The 26,700-nt window shown below is 30.6% G+C and overlaps 1 protein-coding gene and 1 long non-coding RNA gene across 2 annotated transcripts in view; one reads left to right on the top strand and one right to left on the bottom strand.

The window, feature by feature from the left end:
- LOC129960111 (uncharacterized) overlaps positions 1–26,700 on the top strand; it is a 64,947-nt gene that overhangs the window by 19,054 nt on the left and 19,193 nt on the right. The gene's annotated exons all lie outside the window — the stretch shown is intronic.
- The window catches only part of LOC129960108 (poly(rC)-binding protein 3-like), a 108,811-nt gene continuing 91,786 nt past the window's right edge, over positions 9,676–26,700 (bottom strand). Inside the window, exons 13-14 of the mRNA XM_056073238.1 lie at positions 13,867–13,974; positions 9,676–13,788 (exon numbers count right to left, since the gene is read on the bottom strand). Coding sequence (XP_055929213.1) covers positions 13,914–13,974 — 61 coding nt within the window. The 3' untranslated portion in view covers positions 9,676–13,788; positions 13,867–13,913. The remainder of the gene's footprint in view (positions 13,789–13,866; positions 13,975–26,700) is intronic.

Here is a 26,700-nt window from a genome sequence, read left to right as displayed (position 1 = left end):
CAATTTTTGTTCTTTTCTTTTTGAAATATGCTTGCATTTTAAGAAGAAATATTTGAAGAGTGGTATTGAATTTCGAGAAAAACAGTTAAAGAAATTATTATAATAAATAGAAAAAAAGTTAACTATCTATCCTACAGCATTTAATAGTACACAAAGAAATGGTTTTTTTTGCATTTTATGTGAAATAGGAGAAATGGGTATGTTATCAAGATTTTGTAAATTTTTCACTTCATATATAATTTTTTGATAGAGTAAATGATTTACTACGAATCTTTACGGAAATCATATATTTCTCGTTCTATTTTTGTTTGATATTTTAATCCATGGTTATTTGAGGGAAACATTATTTATTTTATTTTTCTGCAGGAACCCTTGAAAAGTACTCGATTCAAATCTGGATTTGATTTCAGATAATTCAGGTTATTAATATATATATATATATATATATATATATATATATATATATATATATATATATATATATAATATGCATACGCTCATATTTTCAAACAATTTTTTAATGAAGTACGCAGAAAATAAAATGAAAAAATATATTTTATGATTCACTACATCATTTCATGGACTTCATAATTGCTTACCTAATTGGTTTTCATCATTTAAAAATAATAATTGCTAGGTTTTTATTCAGAGGGAGAGATATTTAAGTTTATTCTTTCACATTTTTCTTTGCAAATAATTGAAAAACCAGTAAAATATTTTGTTTTAGACAATCTTACTCTTTAAGAGTTAGCTTTCGGCCTGAAGTATGCGTATTAGTATAAATGTTGAAGTTTAGAACTTCTGATAGAGAAACAGTGATTCATGAAATGTAAAATATTTAGATAAGCTGCCTAGTCATGCAGTAAATAATCCCTAAAATCTTTACCAACCAGTAGCGTATTCCAAGGATTTTCTGATAATCTTCTACAAGAAGTTTGCTCTCTCAGTGTTTCTCTATAGTGTTATTCAGTCTAATAAAAATTTCAAATATAATTCTGAATTCAAATAAAATTTCTGAATAGTATATTCGCCCCAAAGCAAATTTTTAAAGAAAAATAAAAAGAATAGAATATAACGAATCTAGAGTTTGTGAATATGAAAATTTCGGATTCAAAAAAGTAAAAACTTCGTATTTGAGGCTATATCTGTAGTAGAATCGTCTGCATTCAGTAATTCATCTTTCAAAAACCTAATAGTTAAGAAATCCATTCAGAGTGCTTAGGTAAGGCTTTTAAGTTTTTCTAAGTAAAGGTTATTTTACTTTAAAGCTGATTCATACTTTTTCTCAGAAATCAATGATGCCAGTCTATCGAACCAAAAAGTTAATGAGATGTCCAATACTGAATTTGAATAGGTTGATCGTTACAATAAATCAAAAATCACTGACGTTAAATGTTGCCGAATTGAAATGCTAATGAAATGCATTTTATCGAATTTGAATTGGATCGATTATTGCTATTAAGAATCCTATTTAATAAGGTGGAGGAAATTTTAGTGCTGGCTTGCATTTTAGAATGAAATATCAATAACTATTTTCAATTTCCTAACTAGATTTGATCTTTTATCTTAGAATTTTTCATTTATTGTAATATCATAATGGTTTTATCGATTAATTTGGCTTGTATAATTTTAAAATAGATCTATCGTAGGAAATTAAAAGCAACCTTTTGTATTTATATGAATTTATAATTTTTATTTAAAAATCAATAGACCATCCTTTTTTTTTTTTTTTGCGCTTTTTCTTTTAAAGTTATTGACTTTTGCTGAATGATTAAATTATTTATCTCGGGAAACTAAATTTTTATATTTTTATTTTTAAAATTTCACTCAATGTTTTTTTAATGTGTATTTTAAAAAAATCATATTATTTATTTATTTAAACATGTGGAATAAAATCAATTGAAAAATCTTATAATTAGATATTGTTTTAAAAACAGATACAAAATGAATTTTACATCCTTCGATATTTTTTTCACTTAAAATGTAGTTCTGTCATTATTTCTAGAGCATCATTGCGATTAGGTATATTGCTTTTAGGGAGTCTGTTCATTGCAAAGACTTTTATGACCTAACTTTCAGAAGAGTTGTGTATATCTTTTGCGATTGAATCCTTGAACTGGCAAGGATTTTAGAGAGGGGGTAAAAGTCATGCACAAGTTCGTAGATTTATCCTCCAACTCAAAGAGAGGAAATGGTAGGAGCTGTAATTTAAAATTAATCAGAAAATAATTGACTCATTATTAGGAACAACTTTTGCACTAACCCGTTCCAGACGAATTTCACGCAACGTATGTAATAAATATCATTGCAATTCAATATCTCAAAAAAAAAAAAAAAAAAAAGGCTCCGTCTCGAATAGGTCAAAAGTTTTTTTTTTTTTTCAATTTTATTTGTTTTTGTATGTGTGTGTAACTGCCATGTTTTAGATATTAAGAACCCTTCTCGTGCATAAATATATCACAATATGCACTTACGTTTGGTTTTACTTAGCCGAAGATGTGGTGACCTCATTGTAAAATATCAGCATCGTAATTAAAGAATTACACGTTCGAAATTCTATTCTACCATCTTGTATACGGATAGTATTTTCTGCACTTAATCTAGACAAAAATCTTTATCGTTTCCTCTTAAAAATTGATTTGTAAACAACTTAAATTTAACACTGCGATTGTACTTTGTTTTATTTATCTGTACAAATGCTCTTTCAATTTGCTTTAGCATTTTTATAATGAATATATTGTTTTGCAAATATTTCAAGGGGCAAGGGAGCATTGACGTTTTAAAATCCAGTCTTTGAAGGTGCTTTAGAAATAAAGCATTAATTTGTTATTTTTTCAAAGCTAAATGTGATAAATAGGCGAAAAATTAATATAATGCTCCAGGTTCCATGTATACTTTTTCAGTCAGAAATAACAATTTTAGGGAAGGGGATTACATTATGCTCTGAGTACCATTTACCCTTGCATCATCTTTGGCTAGGTTTCCTCAGAATTTGAAATTCATATACATCCCAGTTCATCCAGAACTTTTCATTCTTCAATGCGATTAAAGAAAAACGCGTTGAGAACTTAAATCAAATTGCTGTCACTAATGCACTGTCTTTTAGTGCTGTTAGTTCAAAATTTCTTCTAAAGTTCAATTACTGGCATTTTCTATTAGTTTGCTATTTTAAATAAATGCATTTCTGACTCAAATTTTCTTGTTCGTGCTGGAATTTTACATTCTACTTGTAATATCCAGCCTGACTTTGTTGTATAGTAGTGATGAAAGAATTCGACTCAAACTGAAATACTGTAATATAATTTTGCTTTATTAAATCGATGTTTTGATATCAATATCAATTTGTGTCTAAAGTCTGTCGATATCGAATTCGCAAATATTTCAGAATGAACTGATTCTTATCTAATCATAAATGACTTGCAATTGATGGATTCAGGGTAATGTCATTCTATCGAACACTATATCAAAACAACAAATATAAGGTTATTTTTTATACTACAGAATTTTTTTTGATTTGCAGCTGTGGAGAATATTTCTGAACTGCCGCCAAGGTTTAATTTTTTTAAATGGTTGACGCCACTTTAACTTTTGGCATCAAATATGATGACATTTTCAAGCTGGAACTACTTCAGAAACGATAAGAACCAATTTGATGGAAAACTGATTCATCATTATCAGCCAAACAAACGGAAATGTCTCTGTTTACTCACTCTGAGGTTGGCACGTTATGTAAAAATTCTAGTCTTACTATTGGAACCGCTTCCGCCTAGAAGATAACTGTTCTTATCTCAGTTGCTGGGAATTTAATATATGAGAGTGTATGCTAATCATGGACTTTGGTATTTACGTGACTAGGATTATTTAATTCTAGCACATATTTTATGATGCAATGCTCTTTAAGCAAGAAGCAAACAGTATTATCCACGAACAATTAATGATATGACTAGTTGAACTTGTAGCCTGTGAAATAGTCATGTAACTATATTAAATAATTGCTGAATTCAAGCGGGGGAAAATCATTTGAAAGAATGGCATCCGATGAAAAAATTATCTTTTTAGATTTGAAATTATCTTTTTAGAATGAAAAAAAAAGCAAAATGTCTAGGAAAAGGCGAGAACAACATATATTTGCTTCATGACTAACTAGATTGTTTTATACATTCTTTGCCAATTTAAGTGCAGACGATAAGACTTTCGACCTTCAAAATCAAATCGGTAATAATAATTGCATTTTCAAACAAATTTATCTCTTTCATTTGCTGTTTTTAATTCTTTCCAGATTAAACGTTCATTAAAAAATGAAATCTCAAAATAACAAGTAAACTAAACACAGCTTGCAATTCAACGAAGAATTGTGGAGTTGAGAGTAAGTATTCGTGTTAGGTTTCTCATATGCGTGAACATCTGCATGCGGCGATTAGTAACGCCACTAAAGTGTCCTCGGCCAATAGCTTACATTTACATTACACATTGATATACATTTTCTACAATGTCCTGCGCTTTTTGGGCAACAAAAAGTTACCCGTGAAGTTACTTCTTCAGATGACGGATGACAACTGGTTACTCAATTGCACTACTAATCATTATCGACTAAAAGTTTTCATTGAATTTAATGCCCCACGAAACACCGAAACGAATGATTGTACAGCTAATTGCATACAATTAATTGCGGTTTTATGTCCTTTGTAAAATACTACATGCAGTGACAACTCAAGTTGAAAGTATTAAGACAGCCTTGAACGACTGCATTACATATGGATACTATAAGTAATGCAAACTTTTATCATTCATGGTGAGGTAGAAAGAAACATGACATGAAGCTATGCAAAACAGAACTTCATTAAGTTGTACAGTAAAGCTTCATAAAGCTATACATTTTTTTTTAAATTTTAGATATGGAACTTCAGTAATAGTTGGGAAAAAGTATATACTTAATTCAGTTAAAATATACAGAGTTGCTACTGGGAAAATCGGAAAGACTCGGGTAATTTATAAGTCATCTATAAAACAGAGAAAATTTTGAAATTTCTCTGTTTTATGTACCTTCCTTTCCGGAAAAGTACATAAAATTTAAATTTTTAATCTTAAAAATGTCGATGTTTTTAAACATTGCGAGAATGGGGAATCTCTCAGAAACACACAAAAGTTCTTTATAAGACAGCTGAGAGAATGCTTGCTCGTAGTTCCTCAGAGTGGTGTATAAACTTAACATACAGAATGAAGAGGAAATTCTCTTCCATTCTGAGATCATTTCTTCTAAACTATACTCTTTTAAACTATCATAAACTATACTCGGCATTCCATCCCTGCACATGCAGTTACAGTTCGAAGCCAAACTTCAATATATCGTCTAAGAATTCCTCTTGCGCATAACCTAACAATGATTCAACCATAAGAGCTAGAAAAGAAAGCATCTGCCTGGTCTACTCACCCTTTACAAAATCTTAAGCCCAATCAAATCTCATTGGAAGATGAAGGAGTAAATATATCTCAAATGAACACCGCCAATATCTTCACAGGTGGCTCAAAAACAGAACAAGTAGTAGGAGCTGCGTTCTGTGTCCTGCTCAATGACACCTGGTCCTATTACGGGTCTGCCAAATTAAATGACAAAAATATTGTTTTTCAAGCTGAATTCACCGCACTTCATGAAGCAGTTAAATATTTATTTCAGTTTCCAAATATCAGCACTTTTAAAATACATGTCGACAATATAGCAAGTATCATGGTATCCTCTCATTTAAAGAGTACAAACCAAGTAGCAAGAAAAATTCTTAGCATCCTCCTTCCAAATCCAACAGTAAAAGTCTCATGGGTAAAAGTGCATGCAGGCAACATATGTAATGAAAAAGCAGACCAACTGGCAAAGGACGCAACGCGAAATGGACAATATTATATGCAAACAAATCTTGAACCGCATATAAAAGCCCTCCTCCTGAAAAAAATGCTAGTGGAGTGGCAAAGATATTGGAGCAATGGTGATACAGGCAGAAAATTTTTTAATATCATGCCCTCAGTTAACCTTCATCCCACTAATTGAATCAGAGAGGATATTATTTCCTTCTCAAGACACAGCCTTTTCCCTACGTACCTTCAAAGGTTCAATATATCAGAGAGTGATCGGTGCATTTGTGGTGGAATTGGCACGGCACTTCATTATGCTGCAGAATGCATCCTCACAATCTCTCGGCATATGAAAAGAAAATCATCATCAAGCCTTGAACAAGAATGGCTGAAAAGACTTGCCAGAAACTTCCTCTTCTGGCAAAAAAATCCATAGAACAATTAAATTTATCGGTGAAAATAAAGATATTTTTTTGCCTCCCTAGCCTTCAACATTAAGTGTGATACACACAAGGACTTAGGGAAAAAAGAAGAAAAGGGAGAAAAAAGCACCACAGTGTCTTCACGTAGATATGCATTCAAAAATATTTTTCAAATAGAGATTTTGTTTGTTACCATTAACCAAATTATTTTATATTGGATTTTGTTTAACTGCATCCTCATATGTTATGATAACGTGTAATAATCACAGAATTCATGTGTTTTTTTCATACATATCTTTCTGCATATTATTATTCCAAATAATTTTTCTATAATATTTCAAAATAAAATACCATTCTAAACGTTTTCATATTATTATCATTTATTATATGTTTGTAAATTCTGTACATAGTTATTTTTGTTTTTTCTTCTGTAAATATTCTGATATTTAATAAAATTTCTGTAATATGCCCATCAAATCGTTAAATGACCATAACGTTTACGGATACGGGGGTATGAGACGGCGTTCTGTTCTGTCACTATAGTTCTTAAAAACTAAACAATACCGTTCTTGGAATCTCATCCCTTTTCTTCTGTACAGATCATTCCAAGACCGAGAAAAAATACTGACATTGGAATAATGACTACAGCTACTTGAATATTAGTGGAACTACTGAAAGTGAACAAGGATACTTTTTAACAGTGTTTTATATACGTGTAGAATACTACAAAAAAGTATTTTTAATGCATGTCCAAAAAAATTTGCTATTTAAAAAGCTGTATTTGAAATTTTCCTGAAAAAACTGATAAGTGAATACAAAGGACAACTTCATTCAATGAAGAAATTCATTTAGGTGATTTCTATTCTACTGTTTGAAGTCCAAAGAATTTTCTGACTTTTGGGAAGTCCTAAAAATAATTCTTGTATTGTCACATGGCACTGCAACTGTAGGAAGGAAATTAAGTATCGACAAGATTATGCTTAATGAAACTGAAAGAGAATTCTTTAATTGGTCTAAGAACTATATAGGATGCCATAAATTTTTATGAAGGTGTCTTAAATATTCCGATCTCAAGAGAATTCCTACAGTTTGCAAAATTAGTGCATATGAGATATTATGAAGCTTTAAAAAAAGCAGAAAAAAGTTCAGATAAAAAAAAAAGAATTCAACAAAAGCAAAATGGCTTTGCAAATTGAATTGTTGCAAAAGAAGAAAAATGAAATCGATGACTGAAAAATTTGCAGAAGTTGCAGACATTGATGTTCACATGTATGAATTGGCCAAAAATAAATTAATTAAAAAAAAGAAAATCTTAGTAATGTTTTTTGTTAGATAATCATTAAATGGTTTGTATCGTGATCGCAAGAATGTTATTTTGTATTTTATTTCTCCCGAATCCTTAATTTTGCATTACTTTAAATTATAGAGCATGAAGTAAATGATCAATATCTTTTGTTTTTCTCCTTAACATGTGAGTTTTTCTTCAAAATTCTAGACAACAGTAACGAAAAATTGTTTTTTTTAATCTATATGTAAATATAAACATTCATTTAATATACTATTATTTTAGGTAAATGTTTAATTTCTGCTTACTTTCCTTTTCTTTTCCCGCTGATGGAAACTAGGAGGTTATTATTATTTTTATTGTAACATGTGAGGGTTATTCGCGCGCTACCTATAATAATGCAGGAAAAATATATGAAATTTTTTTTCTAGATTTGAGTAGAAAACCTGAACTATCAATTACTTTGAATAAATTCTATTCATATTGATAGCGATTGAATCATGCATAGTTATACATCATGTAGCTTTTCTCTTTTTAATTTTAAGATAATTATATTTTGTACTCCCGAACATTCTTCTGAGCTTCTAATTGCCAAAATTTGTCTGCCTTCGAAAACAGATCAAATTGATAAGGGAAATAATTGAAGATTTTTTTTTCAAAAGAATGAGACTGAAATATTTCATTGATAAAAATAATTACTTAATAAATAAAAACTTTGTCAGTATTTTCCTCGTTTTTGCCGATTTGTTGTTTTACCACATTCTTAATTGCATTTTGAAAGATATATGGTTTTTCGAATGGAAATAGTACATTATATTTTCCAGCAAATTGCTGTGTGTTACATGTTCCATCGACATATTTCATAATGTAATTTAATCTCTTTAAAATTTGAAGTAGCTTTGCCTGAATCTGATCACGAATTATTGATTTAAATCCCAATTTTTTTCTTTGTAATTTCCTAAGAAGATTAATTATTTTATGCTAATTTATAAGAAATAATGTGTTATACCTTTTCTCTAATATTATTTATCTTGATACTTTGTTTTTTTGGGTAGTCTTCGCGAATGTCCTTTATGGTTTTGTTTAGTTGACGTTCATTTTTCTTTTGTCCATATGGACTGAAACTTAGCATTATTCCTATTTTTTAATATTAAAAGTAATTTTATACTCCAATATTTAAATTTTGGTGTTATCGTTTTGCAGAAATCATTCTTTCTGAAAATAAATCAATTTTTTGAATGCTGTTTGCATAGAAAACTGAGCAAAGTTATAGTGGCCATCTTGATTCACAGTGCAGAGTTTTTTTCTTATAAGTAGATGCCTAATTTGTAAAGGATAAAACGAGTTATAAATCGTCATCAAGTGATCTAAAAATCAGATTTTAATACATAATAAAACTTAGCTTTAATCATGTTTTGCATTTTTGGGGAATACTGCAGTTTTTCTGAAATGTGTTTATCCGAAAGGTAAGACAACACGTGTTTTATGTTCTATGTAATACTTTCATTATCACCGTAGAATTCCATATATACGCTCGCTTAATACGTATCTGTTAATGTACTTATGCTAAAAATAAAGTAAAAATACGTCAGATAATTTTTATATCTAAAGATTTATTTTTTTGTAAATTAGAGAATTTTCAAATGAAAGCTTATACACTAAATATTAAAATTTTCTTTCATTTAAAAAGTTTGTTGCTGTGATATATTTGATTGCTTAATAGCTTATCAGGCATTATTATGTCTTCGGCAACTAAAATATTGAGAATTATTTTTGATTTCTTTTTCACTTCACTGAAATGTCTTTTTACTTATTCGAGATACAAGCATTGCATTGAGGTTTATTTTAAATGATCCTCTTTCGCCCAATATTTACTATTAATTACAATTTGTATTACAAATGTTTTCATGTTTTTAAATTTTAAGAATTCTTATTGTTTGCCTTATGTTAAGGTCCATTATGTAATATTTGTATTAATTTCTGATATAATTTTAATTATTATGATTTCTATGTAAATTCTACACAGATAGCAAATTTTTAAATTAATGTTGTCGGTGTTGCATGTTATTGAGGTTTGATTATATAGTGAATATGTTTGGAGTGTCAAAGTAAAGATAAACTGTCAAAACTTCACAACAGTTTTATTATTAGTCACCATACAGAATACGGGGCATTCCTGTACAGTCATCGAAAAAAATTAGCAATACTGTTTAGGTTACACGTAGAATAGTTGTGCTCATTATATCGCCATAGAATAATTGTGCTAACCAGAAAACAATTTGACTCGAAGCATCTTATCTCCTCCGCTTCACAAGACATACAAGTGTCGAAATGGAATACTGTGAGAAACACAAAATCTCAACACATTTTACAGTCACTTCTAAACATTTCACGAGAGTGTTGAGTAAAAAATGTCAAAGTGGAATATGATACGGTTTCATGACTAAAGAATGACGATCTCATGACTTTTCGCCTCAATAAGAAGTTGCCTTTTAAATTTTTTTTTATATATTTTTTTACATTTTTATATTTTTTATTTTATTTTATTTTTTTATTATTTGAGGAGGAACACAATTCTATTCACAGTCTTACTTTTACTATTTCAAGAAGAACGAAGCGGTTTTGAAGAGGTTTCTCCCATACAATACTTTATTTGCGTAGTCATGATATGAAGAGAGATCAACCTTTCATTGATATGCCTTTACTGGATGGAAAATTAATTTTAAAATCATATTTGATATGTGGCCACATAACTAGGAAATTTCTTTGGTTGTTCTTTTAAAACACAATTAAAAAAAAAGTGTATTTGCATAGGTTTTATACGGCGTGTTGAAAATAAGTATCAAATATCTCCTACACACAGACACAATCAAAGACAGTTAAACTTGCATAGAATATATTAGGAGTGGTGAAAATAAGTATTAAATGTCTCTTCCTCAACTGATATAAACAGTTTATGGGAACGTTTCTTTGGTCATGCCTTTAAAACACACTCCGAGAAAGAGTAACTTGCATAGTATTTGTAAGGCATGATGAAAATAGAGTTAAAATATCTCCTACACCTAGACACAATCAAAGAAGGTGTAATTTGCATATAACTTATTAGGCGTGGTGAAAATAGATATAAAATATCATCATCTCAACTGATACAAACTGTTTATGGGATATATCTTCTTTCTTTAAGACACAATCAAAGAAAGAGTTATTTGCATAGGGTATATAAGGCATGGTGAAAATAGAGATAAAATATCCTTTACAACCAGATACAGTAAAGAAAAAAATGTTTAATTTGCATAGAACTTATTAAGCTTGGTGAAAATAGATATTAAAAATCTCTTCCTCACCTGATGTAAACAGTTCATGGGATCGTTTCTTTGATCGTGCCTTTAAAACACACTCGTAAAAAGTGTAACTTACATAGAACTTATTAAATATGGTGAAAATAGATATGAAATATCTCCTCCTCAACTGATATAAACAGCTTATGGGAACATATAATTGCGTAGAAAATTCAGTTATTTTCATTGTTTAACTTTTTTCACTTCATTAACACTCATATATATTATTTTACAAATTGTGTAAATAATTCCTTTGTCGCAATAACAAACTTGCTGACAAAACTGAGCAGTCAATTTTTGTCTCGCTGCCGCAGTCAAATACTACAAAATCAACGACATGTAATACAACAAACAACTTTAAAATGAAAGCCACATCAATTTCAAAGCATTGCATATTGCTTTTGTAAAACCACACTAGTAAAATTTAAAACGCAGGAAGAACTTTCTCCGTCAGTTAACAGAACAAACTATACTCGTGAGCCCTGAAAATATTGACACTCATAAGCTCGTTGATTTTTGAGTCATCAATCGAGGAAATTGTGAAAGAAGTGCTCGAGATTGAAAAGATTGTCCGGTGTTACACAGAATAATGGTGACTAGAACTACAAAGCGTTAAACACAGGTGCTGTAAAGATCGGAAAGCAACGATTGGGCGCCAAAAACTCTTCATGTCTAATTGAGCTCTATGAAGGGACCATTGCATTACTTCTTGATGGCAGTTCTTCCATTGGAGGTGAAAAAACGGGTAACAATTTTCCATTTGAGCACTATTTAGGGACTACTGTGTAACTTCTTGATGACACATTTTTTTCTTTCTTTACTCATTTTTTCTTTTTTTTTTGTTTTGTTGTCAAAGGTGAAAATTTAGGAAACAATTTTCTTTTGAGCACTATTAAGGAACTCTTGAATTTCCGTCTCTTAACAGTAGTCTCTTCCGGTTGGAGATAAAAAGATTGGAAACAAATTTTTGGTAAGAAAAGAATTTCGAGAAGATCGCTTCGAGGCTACTTCTACCAGTTTGAAAATCGAGCTTTTTTAGAAAATGAGTACGAAAAGATGAGTTGGTCCCGTTTCTGTACATTCGTACAATTTCTTGGTAAAAAATACCCTTTTCAGAACCAGTGCTTAGCAGAGCTGATGGCACCCGCCCGTTTTCTGGTTTTTTACCAAAACTTTCGGAATCTAAGTGCATTAAAGAGAAAATTCTCAATAAATAGACACGAGCGGAAAAATCATTCGGTGATATGTTTCGTCTTTTTTTCGTTTTGGCATTCAAGTATCTGGAATTTAGTCCTTTTTGTTTGGAAGACTATTTTGATCAAAATTAAAAAGAACAAATTTAAAGAAATTGTGAGCTGCAAACTGCTCTCTGGTTTTAGAAGAACAGTTCAAAAAGAGACTAGCTTTCTGACGCACGGACTTTCCCACTCTTTCTCTCTTTGTTTTTCTTTTGGCACATGAATTTGGGCAGTGACTTTCCCTAACTAAGAAATAAAGTCAAATGACAATCTTTCTTCGAAAATAAAATTATGGAAATTTCATCTCGGCTCATCACACAAGAAAACGCGCAGCGTGCAGCTCACCCGAATAATGCTGACGCAGCCCAAAAAGTTGAGTGCTATCACTGTTTTGGCCGTAATTTCTCCTTCATCTGATTTTAAAAAGTTGGCGGCACAAAATTATTTTTTTCCTTTAATCAATCAGAATTTGATAACAAGATTGGTTATCGATGCAGTATGACAACACTACGGAGGCCTAATGCCCGGCTGATGCATTTGTATAATATACAATAACAACTACATCTAGAAATAGTGCATATACAATGTCTCAAAAAATGTGATATGTAATGGAGAACTCCGGTTCTCCTTCCACCTGTCTGTTTTTGTACTTGGATCTTTTACTTTTTTCATCAGCTTGGGCGTAAGCAACTCTTTCCTTCATGTTACGGCTATGGGGACCTGTTTCTCAATCAAAAGTTGCATCTCGGGCGTCAACTAACGGTACAGTTCAAGAGTGTTTGGCATGCAACGATGGTGGAAAGGGATTCATCGTGAGAATGAACTGAGTTTAAAAAAGAAAACACATATGTACAGCATCACGTCACCACAGAAAAAATAATAATAGAAACAGAGATCCTTTCAGAGATCAACCGTTACAACATCGAGAACTAATTACAATCCGACTCTTTTTCCGTCCACACATAAAGCAAAATCTACTTCGTATACTATTTATATATTAAACATACCAGTACTCTATTGTGTGTTTGAAAATTTAGCATCCGCTCTTTATGGGTTTGAGTTAAAGAATAATGCCTTTCTGCTGGAGAGGGGTTATCCAAATGCCTTCCACGACTTAGTCAAAGGGTTGCTTTGGCACGTTCAGAATAGATTTATAGGGAGAGAGAGGTTATTTCGATCTTAAAAATTTTCAATTCAATCCAATAATAGGGAATAGGATATGTTGCTGAAAATGGGATCGAGTTGCCTACACTGACTTCCACCTTCGGCAGCAGGCACTTAGTTCCTAGCAACTTTGTAAAACTCTGTTTAACAGATACAATTTTTTTTTTTTTTAGCTTTTTACAATTTTACCCTGAAAACAGGCTTGATATGTTTCCGTTAGGCTTCAATAGCTTTTGGTTCTTTGTATATATATATAAGTATATATATGTATGTATATATAAGCGTAAATAGTAAATAAAAGTTTCGATTGTCCAAAGGTCCGTTAGTCGATAAAGAAAGGATTTCCTGTCAGGAGCCTAGGGATGAATTCTTATTGCCAGATACAGGTAGCGGGATCGACATCAGGAGATTCGAGTAATCAGGTGCTGGACTCTTTACCAAGGAGGGAGAATAGGAGGTCTTCCAGGAGTCAAGGAAATACTAGTCTAAAAGAGAAGCTGCAAAGATAGTAAATGAGCAGAAATTTGAAGAAGAAAGACAGAAGACAGGTCAGCGTGACAGGAAGAAAAACTCACCAGAAACCGACAAGACTAAGGTGCAGTAAATGGAGAAAGAGAGCGGATTACTTGAGTGGGGCAGTTGGCACGTTCTTCCACAGCAGTGGTAACTGAGCACTATGAATACTGCAAGAAAGCAAAAACAGCACTCAAAATAACTCATAAGCATACAGAGGAGAGGGTTATTCTGCACTAAAGATATACTGCTGATGGGTTAAAGAAAACACGATTGGCTATAAAATATTCGCACTAGATGGTTGTCAGCAAAACCATCAGAGGAAAAAAAATGTAGGGTTAAAAATACACCATATATCCAAATATTGCAATTTAAACTTCAGTTTAACGGAATCTATTTCAATAATTTATATTCCCATATTTTTTTACCTGACTTTTTTTTCTCCTTGATGTATATTTCAGTAGGTTAAATAATTATCTAATAATTTAAAAAAAAGTTAAATGCATTTATTTTTAAAATGAAAAATCAGATCGTTTTAAATCTTTTTGACGCGCTTTCGAAATTAAAAACATGTTTTTTATTATATTGTAAATAACACAATTTTTTCTTTCTTTGGAAATTGTCTGATTTGGTTTTCTTTTTTGGATATCCTTTGGAGTGAAACATTTTTTTAGAAATATGTACTTTCCTTACTCTTCTGTCTTTGAACCTTAGTTTTTTTTTTTCTTTGTAACTACTTGTCATTTATATCGATAGTTTATATTATATATCATTATTGAATTATAAAAGATCTTTTTAGTTCGTGTTTCCTTAAACAAATCATAAATACAAAATTGTGAATTTTATTTTAGCACTAGATGATATCTTCTTCTACTTCTTTTTCGTATATTCTGGGAAATCAGATAACTGAACAGAATCTTATATTTAGAAGTTTTTATTCAGTAGAAAAGTTTACTCTCTTCACTAATCTAAAGCGATGAATGATCCTCAGAGATGTTCATTAAATATATTGAAGAAAATCCTATTTTTGTAAATAAATTCTTTACACCTTTATCATTCAACATTTCAAAGGAGAATATCTCCTTTCAGATCTAAAACGATGAATGTCTCTCTCAGATACTTATTAAATGTATCATAAAAAATTATATTTTTGTAAAGTAAATTCTTCTCATCATTCACGTCTTTTAGCATTTCAATAAAGGAAATATCTTCAATTATTTTATAAATTGTGGAAGGTGCATGTTGCTTATTTTACTATACATTCTTCCGCAGTTGGAAGAAAAGAAAAAAAAAAATAAGTCGAGAACTTGAGGTGAAATGAATGCATGTCATTCGCTCCACATCAGTTTTAAATTTTAATGCGCTTTTTACAGAAAAAGAAAGATGTTACTGCTACACATAAGACAACGTACAGTGAGATGGCATGCATGCGGACTTGTATCACATGACTGTAACTTAATTGAAATCGATTTTATTATACTAATAATATAAGTATCAACATTAAATTATAATTCTTCAATGTTTTCTTTATTATAAAATGCAAAAATTAATGTCGGTTTCACTGCAATTTAGCATATTATGACAGAGTAATTATTTATATGCTTTCCAGTTAAATAGTATGTTTTGTGACTATGGCATCATTTGAGTTGACTCTATTACTCTCAAAATGTATAATTAGTTAAGTCCAGAATAAAATAAAAATGTTTCAAAATTTGGGTAACTTTTAAATCTAAAACATTTATATTATTCTCATATCGAAATTTGGCGTATGCTTAAATATTAATTAGAAACTAAGACTTAGCCTCCTTTATAAACTAAGCCTTTTCTTTTTTTCTATTTGCTCTGAAGCCCATTATTCTCTTTACTTTATTTCAGCGGTAGCAAGTTTAGAAAAATTCTATCCCTTAAATTAACGCATAACAAATGCTTTCTTGATGGAATTAAAAAAAAAAGCAAAGGGATTTAAAATATATCACTATAATTCCGAATCCTGCGTATTGGTTAATGGGACTGAATATTCTGATATTCTGAGACATTATTCTAGAATAATCTTAAATCTAATGTAGTTTAACGGAAGGTGATTTATTCCACACATAAAATTTATCGCCAAATGCAGTTTATCCGTTCAGATCTTTACTAAATTTCCCCGTTTACCATAATTTTATGGAAATAGCTCCATTTTGGTTTTACGAAATGTCATAAATATGTCATAAAGAGCAGTTGGCGTTTTATCTGAGAGGCACGCGATCAAGATAAAGTATTTCAGCTTTTAACTTTTCTTTTGTTCTGGCTGTAACTTCGCTACGTATGTCACTTATATATAATTGACTGGAATTATCAGATCCATATTAAGATCATAATGATAAGGATTTGAAATAATTTCAGAAAATAATAATAATAATATTTTTATTTTTTTATTTTTTTGGTTTTGAATCTTTGACTGGGAATTTGCCTTCGATTCAAAAGTCTTTAGTTTATTTATATTCTTTTTATTCTTGCTAATAAAAGAAGCGTGATAAAGCTGCTTATTATAGTTAAACATGAATAAAATGTTATTGACAAATTAGAGATACTTACCAAATGCTGATCTTATTTTTCACTTTTAAGATAGTTATATCTTGTATAACAAAAATTATATTCTAATAGTGAAAATAATAATTTCATGAATGTTCACAATTCTTTCAATAACGAATTGATTTTTGTATTCAATTTTAGATTCTAATTTTTGTCTTTGATTTCATATATTTTTGAGGAGAGAATTTGACTTTTAACGTATCTGAAGATTGTTAATAATCAGAAGTTAAAATAGGATATTAGATTTTATGTTATTCAAATTTTATTTCCGCATTACTAAAATCTTTACTATTGGATTCTGAAGAAATTGGAAAGTAGAATTAGTAGATATAATAAGTAGAATGTGAAAGATATATAAATAAAGTAAATTATATAAAATAAAGTAGAATGTAATACGGAAGGTAGATTAACTGCTTTTGTGAATTAAGAGAACTAGGAACATTTGTACCTTCAAAAGAATCGAAATTTGAATTTTAGTGTCATAAAATATGGTGCATTTCAATGATTATAGAAATGTAGAATGTATATAGGTTTAAAAAAATTGGAAGCACCTAAATTAATTTTTTAAAAAGCTAATAGGATCCCTTATGAGGGAAAGATGAAATTTTTTTGCTTTTTTCAAGAAGCATTTTTTTTTTTCAAATTTAAAAAAGCTAATAGGATCTCCTATGAGGGTAAAGACGAAATTTTTTTGCTTTTTTCGAGAAGCATTTTTTTTTTTTTCAAATTTAAAAAAGCTAATAGGATCCCCTATGAGGGAAAGATGATTTTTTTTTTGCTTTTTTCGAGAAGCATTTTTTTTTAATTTAAAAAAGCTAATAGGATTCCCTATGAGGGAAAGATGAAATTTTTTTGCCTTTTTCGAGAAGCATTTTTTTTTTTCAAATTTCGGTACACATAAAAGCATTCATTCAATTGAAACCATATAAAATTTCATACTACAATATTTACAAATCTTGTATGTCTGTTAAACCTATTTTTATTTATTAATGTGAATAATAACGGTAAGAAGCTATTTATAATGAAAAATATCAGATATTTTTTAAATTTTCGCATTACATGTTATTCTATATTTAATTTTTTTTATTGTGTGTATATTAAAAGGAAAATATTTTAATTATAATTAATTAACCTATATCTACATATTATATTAATTTTGGAATGATTTCATTCAAAAATATTTTTGCTGCGCTTGCCGAATTGAGGTTATCGCATCATGACAATTATTCATTTTGCTTGTACAAAACGGATACTTTATGAAGCAAATATTCTTCTAAAGTTTTATAATAAAAACTGATAATTCTTTTTATTTATTCTAAATTTTAAATCAGATATAAGATTTACTTACAAAAAAATCTATATTTACAAATGAAAATTCGGCAGTTTATTTTGTTATTTATTTATTTGTGCCGAGAACAACCCAATTCCTTTAAATGAGGATAAAATTCTAATTCTGAATCGCAAGCACCGAGTCAACTGCGTGTGTTTTGTTATGTAACCTGTAGAAATTTTTCATTATATTTTTTTTCTTTCTTGATAATGAACTTTTTATGAATTGGAAGGTATGTTTAAACTTTAATGAATTGAAAGGTATGTTTAAACTTTAGTTTTAATAAATATTCTGGGAAATTGTATTTAAAATTAGGTAACTTTTTTTCATTGCTCGTGAAAAAGTTTTTTTTTTTTTTTTTTTTTCTGTTGTCGTTTTAAGTTCTCCTGCCAATAGTACACAGGGTGCTTACGCTTCACCCAGTGAAGTTTAACAAATAATTTCTTCGTGTGGCTCAGTGCCATGTGTCTGGCATATAACCAACGATTTCTTTGTGGCTGTAGGATTGAGAAAGAAATTCGAAAATAATGCTCTTTTTTTACAGTTCTTTCACCTGTAATAGACCAACAACCAAAACTAACACGCACTTACATCAATCACTTCTATGCTACTTTTTTTTTTTTAAAGAGAAAGATTAACATAAATCTTCAGGATTTCAAGGTCAATGCTGAATGCAATTTGACATCTTCCTATCCCCCTATAAAAACTATTCTAATAAAAATAAGCTTTAAGTGATACTGAAAAGTTCTGTTAGTGTACTTCTCCAATACCTCTCTGCAATTTATTATATATATTGCCTTCAATGTATGAAAACAGTCATTCCATAGAAGACGATGGCATTTTATAGAATGCCGAAAACTGACTGGTAATGTATGAAACGACTAAAAATTTCATACATTTCCTAGACATTCTATAGAAGGCCAAATGTCAAATTGGCAAAGTATGAAAGCCATCTCAAATGCAAAAAAAAAAAAAAAAGAGCCTGTTTTAAAAACAAACAAACGATGAGATTATATTCTATGGTAGATTAAACCAACATGATGATGAAATAATTACCGAAGAAATTTCCGTTTCTGCTACTGTTCTGCCTGTTTAAAGGAAACCAGTAATGTACTAAGTGTGCTCAAAAAATTGTGCTTTCTGCGGTCATGTTTGTAATGATGATGAAAATTATATTTTTTTCATTCTTTGTTTCTAAACTAATAAACTGTTTAAATAATAGCGTTCTCATGGTCCTTTTTTTCATACTTCACCTAAATAGCATTTATCATTCCATAGAATGCCTAGGGAAAGTTTATAATAATTCGCATATTTCATACTTTACCTACATATGCTCGATATTCTAAAAAGTGCCGAGGTAATCTATAGAATACAGTAGTTGTATAAATTGCCGGTATCATAAAACTTGATGAGCTGTTATTGTTAATAACTAATAGATACTGTAAGTTAATGTCTATAAGATTGTTTCTGCTTTTAGCTGTTAACGATATCATAAATCATGGAACTCTAAAAATTCATTCCTAGTTTCTTTAAATATTTTAAATTCTGACATTTGAAGAGAAATAATTAACTATTGGGATGAAAACATCCAGAGAACGAGGGGTGGAGCGGATGAGTAACGAGAGCCAGATTTGGCCATCTTTTTTCAATCACGTGGGTGGAGAGCAAGGTTTGAAGGTTATGACATTAAATACTAGGGTTTTCAGTCATGTAACCCCATTGATGCAAATGAATCAATGTTATTCAATGACCAAACGAATTTGCTCCTTTTATAGCAAATTTGTTATATAAAACGTTATAATGGAATTCACTGAACAACGAGTTAATTCCAGTATTCCTTAATAGCTTATATTACATAGTTCCTTATCTTGGTGTAAAAACAAGTAAGAATTTATTCACTCTTTTCTCGATGTGGGCAATTGAAGACTCCAGTTTTAATGCCAAGTAACATAAGATGATTCGGGAATTACAACTTCAAATGTTGTGCAAGTTCATCAAATTTAACGAAACTTTTGGAATTCCAGATCACTGTGGAATTCGCAGTGCCTTATTTTGTAATTGCTCAATCTAATGTAATTTTTAAAACATATACAAATCTCAAAGACTTTAAACATATGTATCGAATTAATAATTAATTTTTGATTACTTTTCCGTTGGAAGTTTGGGTCTAATTTAAGTGTGTTAAGTGGATTTAATTGTAATTAATCTTGAATGTCGTTTTTAGTCGCTTTTTATTAAATGATTCTTCTGCTTATATATCGTTTGACTTATTTTAATCTTAAAAAATTTAACTGCCTCCCATCTTTATACAAGCAATCATGGTAATAGTAAATTTATTGTATTTATTTCTCCATTCATAAATGACACCGCAAATTTAACTATTGCATTAATATATATATATTAAAATCTAATTTAAACGCAATTAATTTTCTAATTTTAATCTTTATTTAGCCCATATTAACTTCATTCTAAAATGTTTTTTTATTTCCTGATCCCATTGCGCCTTTTTCATTTCATTAATGCGCCAGAAGCTCTGTAAAAATGCTTAAATCAGCGGTTCTCACGCTCCGAGTGAAGGGATAAAAATCTGCAAACCTAAACCTAAACCTAACCTATTTAAAATATACCTATTTTCCCCTTACCTAAAACGACACGTGTAAAGAAATCCCTATCAGAATCTCGTGGTGTATAATGACCGGGGGAAAATATTTCGTTTCTCTTTTACGCTGTTCTGTTTTTGTATCGCCAGTGCACCGACGTCAGTTTTGTTCACGCTTCATTTACATAAATTATATCTCCTGGGATGGAATAAAAGTTTTAAACTTTTCTAAGTATCTTCTTTCTGTTCAAAAATGTGTGTTTTTACATTATATATATATATATATATATATATATATATATATATATATATATATATATATATAACGGATTTACTATGGTGAGGATTTAATACTCCATCCAGAAATTACTACTTTCTTTAATACGTAAAGGTTTTTCCCATCCAATGATCCGTCCAATTCATTTAGAGCAAATTTATAATAAATACCTCGTCTAATATCAAACGTGATCATTTTTTATGCCCCTGGGTAGTAGCGTAGAGAGAACAAATTATATCTAGGTCTCCTTGCCCCATACTTAACGCATTTGTTTGATGTACCCGCAATAAAGAAAAATTATTTTGACTTCGAATCACGTCTCATGCCAACTTTTCCCACCTCCCCAGAGAACATTGATACCTCTTTATCTTCTTTTTATACGCATCTGCCTTATTGTGCTTTGCTAAATTATGATTGTCATCAACAGCAAAGCTCCCCATTTCGAAGAAAACTATCACACATTAAAAAAAATTCTTTTCTCGATAGTATTCTTTACAGATTCCTTCTCTCAATGATAGCTAATATTTAGTATTTGAAATTAGTTTGGGAAGACGTACGCAATTCCTTAAAGTACAGGATATTTATAGAGGAATACCCCGGCTTTGCAAAAGTACAAAGAAAAGTACTGTTAAAAGAAAACAAAGTACAGCCTTGTTCATCGAAAAAAAAAACATTTGAAAGTTTGAATTCAACACAGATATAAGTGTTCAATATAAGCCCCTTCAGAGATATGAAGGATATCCAAGCAATATGATAACTCATTCCATTATTTTTTCTGCATACGTGGTGTAAAACTTTGAAAATATACAGATATACGAATTAGTCGATAATATATATTTTTTTTCTGGGGATACAGCAAACAGCAGGTGTTAGTTACATCGCTAACAACTGACATTGACGAACTTTGGACATGATTATCTGCAGGCTTTCAAAGCATCACGTCAGAGAAGCTGAAAAAGAAAGAGATGACTTATCGTATCGCTTGGATATCGTTTGTATTTTTGGAGGGAATCACAACGAATTCTTATAACTGTGTAGAATTTGTTATTTGTGATTTCCGGCACGCAACAAGCTTGTATTTAGTTTTCCTTTCTGAAAAGTTGGAATATTCATGTATAAACATCCTGTACTTTTGCGAAAATGACAGCCATTATAAAACCTGTATATTTAAAAGATTTAATGAAATTTTGCGATTCTTAAACCTCAAAAACTACAACAAATTATTTCAAAATTTTTATCGTTTGCCTGAGTATCACCGAAAATTGTGATGTGAACTTTTCTAGAATCTACAGAAACCCAATGAGCTACTTTAGCAAAAAAAAAAAAAAAAAAAAAAAAAAAACGAATAGGGTCTTTCAAACAAGTTTGGTTTAAATTTTTCGATCCGAGAGTACATTTTTTAATGGAATTCATCTAATTTTTAAATAATAATTCCCTATCTTTCTCACAATAAAAATTCAATATTTAAAAGTTTTCATTTCGCTTTTCTTTTGATCAGGCATTTAAATGCTACTTCTTTTCAGATGCTTCTTTCTTTAATAATAAATAATTAAATATTAAATAGAAAATTTTTTTTCCGCATATTAGGAATTTTTTATTTGAATTTTATTAAGTAAATATTACAAAATAAATTCCTTCTACTTCTTGAAATCCTTTTTTATAGTTTCAAAGCATAAAATCTTCTCAGAAAAATGTGCAGATTTTTAATTGAAGTAATTTTTTTTTTAATTTTGTTTTCGGCATGCCTAATTTGCTGGTTCATATTAGAGCAAAATGCTAATTTTTTTCATTTTAAACAGCAAACGTATATTTATAGTGTTCACGGATCTCAAAAGGAACAGTAACCATTACAGTACAATACCATCGAAATTTAAAAGTCATTTATTAACCAGATTTTAATTCTTTTCTTACAATTCATGTACTTCATATTGCATTTTTTCTTTTATTTGATTGGTTGAGCTTCACTGATGCTCTATAGTTGGAATTACTTTTTAGATATTGGTCATGTATCCGTAACAAAACAATTCACTTGTTACTTATATAACTGTTGGAAGCCTCTCGAAAAGTGAATATAAAATTTGTTAAAGGAGTTTATAGGAAAAGCGCCATTTGATTTTATCTTCAGTTTTTCTCCTAAACATGATGCTCTTTAAAATGAGTTGAAGAATTGCTGACATATGTCTTTTGTTAATATGGTTTCAATAATTGCATATTTTTTAAAAGTTTTATCTCCCTTGTATTTCTCCTTTTTTTCATTTTTTTAATAATAAAATTATGAAACGAGACAATAATTGTTCATTTCCTTGTTAAGAATCTACTTCGAAAAAATAGAAAATGACCAAACCATTCCAAAAATCCTTTTTCATGTATAGAAATCTAAGCACTTAAAGAAAATAATCATATCCTCAAATGTACGTATATATTTTACTAATACTCAGCACAGTGCAAGTGACCTGCCTTAATACATGTAGAAAGTCTGTTTAACGTATATTGTTTTGATGGCATTTTGTGATCATATGGAAGCATTTTACTAAAACCATCAAATAACTTTCTGAAACAATTTATGTTTGAATATTTAAATCTTAAAGAATAAGAGATCGAACAGACATGAATTCGTCAGAGGCATAGCTACTGATAAATGTAATAATAAAAAAATCTTAGTTTTTAGTTTAAATTTTAAAAAAATTATAAACAGTGTAAATAAACAAATTTATAAAATAGATATCATTATAATAAAACAGAATTAGAAAATTAAGTTACCTTTTACGTGACTGCGACATCATATTGCCTTTTGAGATTTTCTGTAATTTTCGGTGCTATGTAGTGATTCCACTTCACAGCACACTATTCATGTAGATATATGAATGTCCGTGTTCTGACAAAAAGGACAATAACAGCGACACCACAACTACCAGTTAAGCCCATCACTTACATGAATTTAAGTCGATGCATCATTAACAATAATAGGATATGACTTTCTAGTATACGCCCAGTTAGCTCGAAATTTAAACTGGAGATAAATCTTTAAAACCATAGATCTTAAATATATACGCAAATATGCAATTCATGCATATTTGCGTTTTTAGATAGGTTTCATTAACTCCTGAAAGACAGCATTCAAAGCACTGAGTTACAAAAGTCATTTTTAAAAAACATTTTCTTATTTAATTGTCGTTTTCTGTTGCATAAAAACAAACAGAAGAGTTTTCCTTTTGATTTTCTCGTGTACTTGTTCAGTATGGCTTACTGGGTGTTTAGTTTCGTCATATTGAGAAAAGAAAGGTGTTTTATGTTACAGCACCTCTTTCCGTTTGCCTATTCGGTGTAATACCAAATTTAATGCGCTTAACTTGTTGGAATTTTGCAATCACCATGTCTATATATACTCGAAAAATCTTCCTTTTGACGAATTTCTCTCAAAATTATAAAAAGAAAAAAAAACATAAATCTAATGTTTTGACTACAACTCAAATTTAATTAACTATCTCCTTCAGTATTTTCCCAAAGGGATTGAAATTTAGACAGATAACATTCCAAAACAGAATTTTTTAAATAAAAAAATCCCGAGAGCAAACTTTCTGTTATAAAACTTCAAGAAAGTATTAATTAAAAATGTATTGTATAGTAGCTTTCTTGCAAATTTGTATTTGTTCTGCCGCTTAATATGCTAAACGACGTTTCTGTAATTAAAAATAATCTTTTAACAATTCATTTTGGGTTGAAATCGTTTTTAAAGATATTTTTCAATGTATATTCTTTTGATATTTAGATAAAGTTTTATGGACTAAAAATTTCAATAAAATGTTGGAACGCAGGGCGAGAGTTATGCCAGAACTTTGTTTTAACTAACGAAAACGAATACAGATCAGCATCGACGTCGTATTCAGTTTTATTTCTAAGTGGCGACAGAAAAGAGTTCTTTCTTAATTATCGCATTAGTGAAGAAAGGCAGAATACGTCTAATGATAAGGTCTTAGCTTCAGGATCTGAGATCTGATGTCTGTGTTGGCTTGGCGCATGTTAAATCTGATATTGAAGATCAAACGTCATCCTGCTGATACAGCATGGGAGGTGCAATTTCAGATGTCATTTTCTTCATCTGACTATTGGTCAAAATGATGCAATTCGTTCTCAATTCGGTTCTCATATTGTTTCATAATGGGGCATTAATGATAACTAAATGAAATGAAATTTATCGTTAAATCTGACGAAATTTTTTTTACCCAAATTGCTTCGTCTTACATCAGTGAATGGCTATAATTTATTACATTGATCAAAATATTAAGGTCATAGTTTCGATTTAACCTTAAAATTTTGACAATCCTTTTCTAAATGGCTGGTATAAATTAGCTTTGAAAGCAAACGAGAAGACTAAAATTGATTACCACACAAGAAATTATTTGCAATTTTGCTAGCGTCAGTGTGATTTCGGCTCATTAGATTATATATATATATATATATATATATATATATATATATATATATATATATATATATATATATATATATATATATATATATATATATATATATATATATATACACACTAGTGCTCAAAAAATAAGCAACAAACACGAAAAGACGAGGTACACATACAAAAGGTGAATCGGTGAATTAAAACACAATTAACATGTGAGATAGAGGTTGCATCGCCGAATGCAAATGGGTTATTTAATTTAGCATAAATCGCAGTCACGCCGTGACAACTTAAAAAGGGCTTACTGGACGTATGCTTCAGTTCCCACACAGCGATAATTCCGCGAAATCCGAGATAGCCAACGCGGGAATCATGAGTATAAGAAACCATTTGCACGATCAGATGTGTTGGAGGGCTGTCGGTATGTTGCAAGCTAGTCAAGACAATCTGCTGTTGCCAGAGTGCTGAATATGCCTTGTAGTACCATCCATAGACTGAAACCACTATCAGATGCATCAAAATGCCAGTATAAGACTTGGGTCTGGATGCCTGAGAATCACCATATCGTCAGACGATCGTGAGCTGCTGCTATGTGCCAAACGCCGGAGGACACTAACAGCTCGACAGCTGGCATTGCAGCTCTCAGATGCTGCCGGTAGGCCCATATCTCGCCAAATTGTGTCGCACAGACTGCATAAAGTCGGAATCTCTTTGTCCCCAACGCATGTCAGAGAGCGATTGAATTGGGCCCGTGAATATCGCAATTGGATACTAGAGGAGTTAAGGGAACGCACTTTTTCTCCATTGTCGAAAGGGACCATTAGAGAGATAGTGGTTTACTTGTCTGGGCAGGCATAGCAATAAACGCCCGACCACGTGTTCGCTGGGATTCAGTCACAGTTGTCCAATACCGCGAGGAATTCCTACACTCTCTTGTGCGCCCTTTTATCTCTGCAATTGGTACTGACGCAATATTTATATATGATATCGCCCACCCGCAGAGAGCACGATTGCTGTGATCTGGACAGTGAAACCATTCCACAGATAGCGTGGCCTTCTAGATCACCGGATCTGAATCCCATAGATCATTTGTGGGACATGCTGGGAAGACAGATTGGAGGTCGCATTATGCATTAAGGTACCGTCCACGAGACCCAACAAGCCTTATTACAGGAATGGGCATAACTGCCACAACAAGCAATCAACGGCATTATTGCCAACATGCCTCGCCGTTGTCAAGGGTGCATTTCAGTTAGCTGTTATTAGCGTGGAGTTCCTATTTCACATTCTGCCTACCAGTTTAGGCTGTCGCGCCGCGACGACCATAAAATATGTATTTTTGTTTCTCTTTACTTTATTGTTTGATATGTGGTCTAGTAATGCTACACCTACCTCGCGTACAACTTCCACACTTATCCATTAAATAGTTTTTGTTTTATTGCGAGTTTTGCATTTGTTGCTTATTTTTTGAGCAGGAGTGTATTTTCATTAACAAAGAAACCCAACTGCCAGTTGTAAATGAGTACTGTTTTCATATTAAAGTTCAAGGACATTCAGAAGTTTGGAGCAACTTTAAAAATTAATAATTCGCAATGAAAAATAGAAGTATGCTGTTTTCACAAAAACGATGGAAATTAAATCGTTTTCCCCCCACGAAATTGAAATTCACTACGTCATTATGCAGTTTTTAACAATTAGA

The sequence above is a fragment of the Argiope bruennichi genome, chromosome X2, assembly GCF_947563725.1.
Source record: "Argiope bruennichi chromosome X2, qqArgBrue1.1, whole genome shotgun sequence".
In the NCBI taxonomy this organism is placed as follows: Eukaryota; Metazoa; Arthropoda; class Arachnida; order Araneae; family Araneidae; genus Argiope; species Argiope bruennichi.
Note: the sequence above shows the minus strand (reverse complement) of the source record. Positions and strands in the feature narration are given on the sequence as shown.